This window comes from Rutidosis leptorrhynchoides, chromosome 3 (genome assembly GCF_046630445.1).
Source record: "Rutidosis leptorrhynchoides isolate AG116_Rl617_1_P2 chromosome 3, CSIRO_AGI_Rlap_v1, whole genome shotgun sequence".
NCBI lineage: Eukaryota > Viridiplantae > Streptophyta > Magnoliopsida > Asterales > Asteraceae > Rutidosis > Rutidosis leptorrhynchoides.
The window spans coordinates 543,803,629-543,808,696 of record NC_092335.1 but is presented as its reverse complement, the minus strand read 5'-3'; the positions used below and the strand labels follow the sequence as shown (position 1 = coordinate 543,808,696).

Here is a 5,068-nt window from a genome sequence, read left to right as displayed (position 1 = left end):
GATGGGTGGATCAATTTTGGCTTATGGCAGGTTCAAGTCAAGGATGTGTTGATTCAGTCTGGTTTACACAAGGCTTTGAAGGGTAAACCCACCCTTGTTCCTGGCAGTGATTCTAGCAGTAAATTCGATGAAGAAGAATGGGATGATATGGATTTGAGGGCAGCAAGTGCGATTCGTTTGTGTCTTACAAAGAACGTGCTTGCAAATGTGCACGGGTTATCAACGGCAAAGGAGCTTTGGGTTAAACTAGAGCAGTTGTACCAGGGAAAGGGCATCTCAAATCTGTTGTGTCTTAAAGAACAATTTCACACTCTGCGTATGGATGGGGGTTCAAAGATTTCAGATCATCTAAGTATTCTTAACGGTATTGTTTCGGAACTGGAGGCAATTGGAGTTAAAACGGATGATGAAGATAAAGCTTTGAGGTTGATATTATCTTTATCATCGTCCTATGAGCACATGAAACCTATTCTAATGTACGAGAAAGAAACGTTGAAGTTTGAAGATGTTACTAGCAAGCTCCTATCCGAGGAGAAAAGATTGGAAGGTAACGGAGTCTCGTCATCAGAAGCTACAGTACTATTGTGTTCGGATAGGCAGAAGAGAAACTCTAGAAAGAATCTGACATGCTGGAAGTGCGGGAAGACTGGGCATGTAAGGGTTAATTGTCCAGGTGGAGCTAATCCGGCAAATGGCTCCAAAGATGCTAACATTGTCTTCGTCGTTACGGAGAGTGACGAATTCTTCTGAAGTCACGTCATCCTCATGGTGTGTCCGCGCCACCATGGAAAGGGATGTTCGTTAGCGGTTCCACAATTGCACATGGACATTGGTTTGGCGTTTATGCAGGTTGTGTGGTGGAAACGGATGTTGTAGCTGATGAAACTTCCAGGGAAAGCCAAACAGGAAGTTGCACCATAAAAGTTCAGCTGGTATACAACATGTGCCGATATAAAATGCTTGGAATGTGATATTCTAAGTGCTATACTCTTTATGGTGGAGTATGACAATTCTGTTTAGAGTTATGATTGTCTGTTATGATAATGATTGTCGGGTCTTGACAATGTTCGATGAAGATGCAAATTTTATTTCTTGGATTAGAGGTAATGTCAGCGGCATGAAGATGAGGATCTTGAAGTTGTCGTCGAGAAAGCATCTATGTCGGTTTCTTTTGCAAAGTGAAAGCATGGTTATCTTCTTCTATCCAAAAGGTGGAGATTTGTTGGTTATAGTTTTGGTTAGAAGAAATGGATATGGTTGCTTTGTATTTGTGAATGGATGTTATCCCACATAGGTGGGAGGAAGAAGTGGGAGGGAGGTGACTTGGTTATAAAAGGAGTGTTAAATCTCGCTTCCAAATTGCACCAATCAATACACTTTAAGTATTTGATTATTTCCTTCTTTCTTACCCTTGTTTGAGAGTTGTATTAGTTAAATATTTTGGAGAGTGTAGTTGGCTTAAGAGAGTCGTCTATATCATTGTAACAATTTGTGATATAGTGTATTTCTCTCTTTGGGGGTCGGTGGTGTTTCTCATGTTTTGGAGTTTCCACGTTAAATCTTGAGTTGTGTATTGTTTTTATTTCTTTACTATTATTGTTGGGCTGGGTGGTGGGAATTAGTGAGACCGTAATTTCCCAACAAATGTAACATTTAACATAGATTTTGATTGAGTTAACCGAGTTTATCTCTGGGATTTATTTGGAACCTTACGAAATCATGAATAGGAAGATTAATTTTTGTTAAAACGTAATGCAGTTTTACAATTTAAAGTTATACATACATCAAAACATTGAAACTTACATATGGCAAATATATATGTTAGATAGCCGGCCTTAAAGGAAAACGTACAGCTGATCACAAATCACAATCATGGCCAAAACACATTGTAAATTTCACCAATTTATACAATTTGTCTTTTTCTCACCCTCAATCTTTCAGCCTCAAATTAACCATTCATTTCCATATATTTCCTGGACATAAACAGAATATAAAGTTGTACATATCTCCCAAAAACTACACTTAAATCTCCTCCAAACTCTTACTTTTGCTACAAACTTATTTTTTCCAGCACTTTTGCTACAAACATGGCTTGTTACAAGCCACCATATTGGCTTATACCAATTTTCTTGGTCCATTTTACACTTAAAACTTCACTTGTTTTATCGGACCCACAAGACCCCGCGAGGCTAATGAAGTTCAAACAATCACTCAATAACCCCGCGGTATTAAACAACTGGAACCTTACGGTTGCACCATGCACAAAAGATGTGGCAAATTGGAGAGGAGTATTATGTGACGCAAACGGAAATATTTTTGGGTTACAGCTCGAGAACATGGGTTTAAATGGGACAATAGATATGGACATATTGGCTGAAATAACAAGTATACGGTCCTTAAGTTTTATGAACAATTCTTTCGAGGGTCCGATGGTTAATGTGTTAAAGATTGGCCCGTTGCGTAACATTTTTCTATCGAATAATAAGTTTTCTGGGGAGATTAGAAGTGATGCTTTTTCTGGGATGACTTCTTTGAAAAAAGTTGAACTAGCTTTTAACAATTTTAGTGGTAAAATTCCTACATCGCTTACTCAGTTGCCGATTCTAATTGATTTGCAGCTTGAAAATAATGAATTTGAAGGTGAGATACCGGATTTTGAGCAGCCAGAATTGAAGGTGAACTTTGCTAATAATAAACTTGATGGTTCCATACCTAAGGGGCTTAGTAATCAGGATCCAAGCTCATTTGCAGGTAACAATAAATTTGCATATATTATTATCAAAATGTTTCGTTAACTATGAAAGTTCATATTAAGTTAATTAATGACATTTTAATTCAAATACATAATACTACTAAAGGATAAAATTATATCTATTTACTTATAGTATTTGGTTTGTTCTGCAAATATTTAAACTCATACTGTCTCTATTATTACACTTGAATATTAAATGAAATCTATCACAACAAGTTACAATAGGAAATTTATTGTGATTTATCAAATTATGTAACTATATTTCGTAAAATTTGTCATTGGTAATACAGGTAACAATGTGTGTGGTAAACCTCTGAGCCCATGTAAGGTCTCCAATAAACTAAGCAAAAAAAAGATCATTATTATCGGTATTGCAGCCCTGGCTGCAATCTTAGCCGTCTTAATGATATCCTTATTCGTTCTTAAGAGCCGAAAGAGCAACAAAAACAAGTACAAAGGTCCTCGAGTAACCAATGCCAACCGAAACAATACGTACAAAGCGAAAGCAAATGAGATCCAAATGCGTAAAGAAGAGAACTACAAAAGAACTGATAATGGCGGAAAACTTCACTTTGTGAGGACCGATAGGGAAAGGTTTGAATTGGAAGACCTTTTACGAGCCTCGGCTGATGTTCTGGGAAGTGGGAGTTTTGGATCTTCATACAAGGCAGTGTTCGCGGGTGGGACCGCAGTGGTGGTTAAGAGGTTTAAAGAAATGAGTAATGCGGGAAAAGAAGATTTTCATGCACATATGAGATTATTAGGAAGCTTATCACACCCCAATTTGTTACCTCTTGTGGCTTTTTATTACAAGAAAGATGAAAAGCTTTTGATCACTGATTTCGCTATAAATGGTAGCTTAGCTAGTCATCTTCATGGTAAGTCATTTTACGCCATTCTTTATCATTATCAAGCCATCGTAAAATAGCCCAGTAGTTGGGGTCTTGAACTCTTTGCGACAGGTCGCAAGTTCAAACCATAGGTAGGCGGGAAGGTTTGGGAAATGGTCACGGACTATTCTGGATAAGCCGCGTATATCAGAGTTAACAATATTCGTTCTCCCGGTTAACCTGAATAGAAAAAACCTCATAACTAACTTTATCTTTATCAATTTCACAATCTATGATCTTTGATTTATACTCGGTTTTTCAATAGGTAAACCAAAACCAGGTGATCCGGGATTAAATTGGGCAACAAGGCTAAAAATAATCAAGGGTGTGGCACGAGGGCTTGATTATCTTTACCAAGAGCTTCCTCGTCTATCATTACCTCACGGTCACCTAAAATCGTCAAATGTGCTTCTTGATGAGGCTTTTAATCCCCTTCTAGCGGACTATGGTCTAGTCCCCGTTATCAACAAAGAACACGCACAACAACTCATGGTGGCTTATAAATCTCCAGAATTCACACAACACGAACGCACAACAAAGAAGACAGACGTATGGTGTCTAGGGATCTTGATACTAGAGATGCTTACCGGGAAATTTCCTGCAAACTATCTAGAACAAGGTAAGGGTGGGAAACCGGATTTGGGGACATGGGTGAACTCGGTTGTACGTGAAGAGTGGACGGGTGAAGTGTTTGATAAAGAAATGAAAGGGACTAAGAACGGGGAGGGTGAAATGTTGAAGCTTTTGAAGATTGGGATGTGTTGTTGTGAATGGGATATTGCGAGAAGATGGGATATTAAAGAGGCTTATGAGAAGATAGAAGGGCTGAAAGAAAAGGAAGATGATGAAAGTTATTCATCTTATGCAAGTGAGGGAGATGGTTATAATTCTTCAAGAGCAATGAGTGATGATAATTTCTCTTTTTCTGTCACTAACTAATTAATAAAGTTGATATGTGACAATGTTAATCTTTTCTTCATTATGATACAACACTTAATATACTGTTGTAGTTCATTTCAGAAACAATTAATTCACTATTTCTTTAAATAATGTGATATGTACGTAATTAATAAATGACAAAATTACACGGATAGTCTTTATAGTTTGTTCGAAACACGCGGATAGTTCAAACTTGAGTTTTTCAACTTTTGAGTCCTGAAGTATGGACTAATTCCATGGATATTTCAAAAACGTTACCACCGTCTATTTTCTCTGTTAACCCCAAACATGTGCCAAGCATGTAAAGGTATTTTTGTAATTTCTTCATATCTGCCATTTTTCACTTTAATTCTCATCTTCATCCCCATCTCATCACTTTATCCCAACCACTTCACTTAATCACCAAATCTAAACCCCAACCACTTCACTTTATCCCCATCAAGAACCTCGAAGCCCAGATCTGTAAAACGAAGCTAACATATGTTCG

The 5,068-nt window shown here is 37.6% G+C and overlaps 1 protein-coding gene across 1 annotated transcript; it reads left to right on the top strand.

Annotated features, from left to right (window-relative positions):
• The first annotated feature begins 2,087 nt into the window (after nt 1-2,087).
• Nucleotides 2,088-4,581, top strand: LOC139902000 (pollen receptor-like kinase 4). Its single transcript, XM_071884658.1, has 3 exons — nt 2,088-2,751; nt 3,043-3,630; nt 3,908-4,581. Exons 1-3 carry the CDS (start codon nt 2,088-2,090, stop codon nt 4,579-4,581), a joined length of 1,926 nt encoding a protein of 641 aa, XP_071740759.1.
• The last annotated feature ends 487 nt before the right edge of the window (nt 4,582-5,068 follow it).

What these genes read in the sequence shown, in the direction of transcription:
- LOC139902000 (XM_071884658.1), top strand. Translation starts at nt 2,088, where the DNA reads ATGGCTTGTTACAAGCCACCATATTGGCTTATACCAATTTTCTTGGTC. An exon ending in GGATCCAAGCTCATTTGCAG is followed by an intron (nt 2,752 to 3,042) that starts GTAACAATAAAT and finishes TTGGTAATACAG; the next exon opens with GTAACAATGTGTGTGGTAAA. An exon ending in CTTAGCTAGTCATCTTCATG is followed by an intron (nt 3,631 to 3,907) that starts GTAAGTCATTTT and finishes GTTTTTCAATAG; the next exon opens with GTAAACCAAAACCAGGTGAT.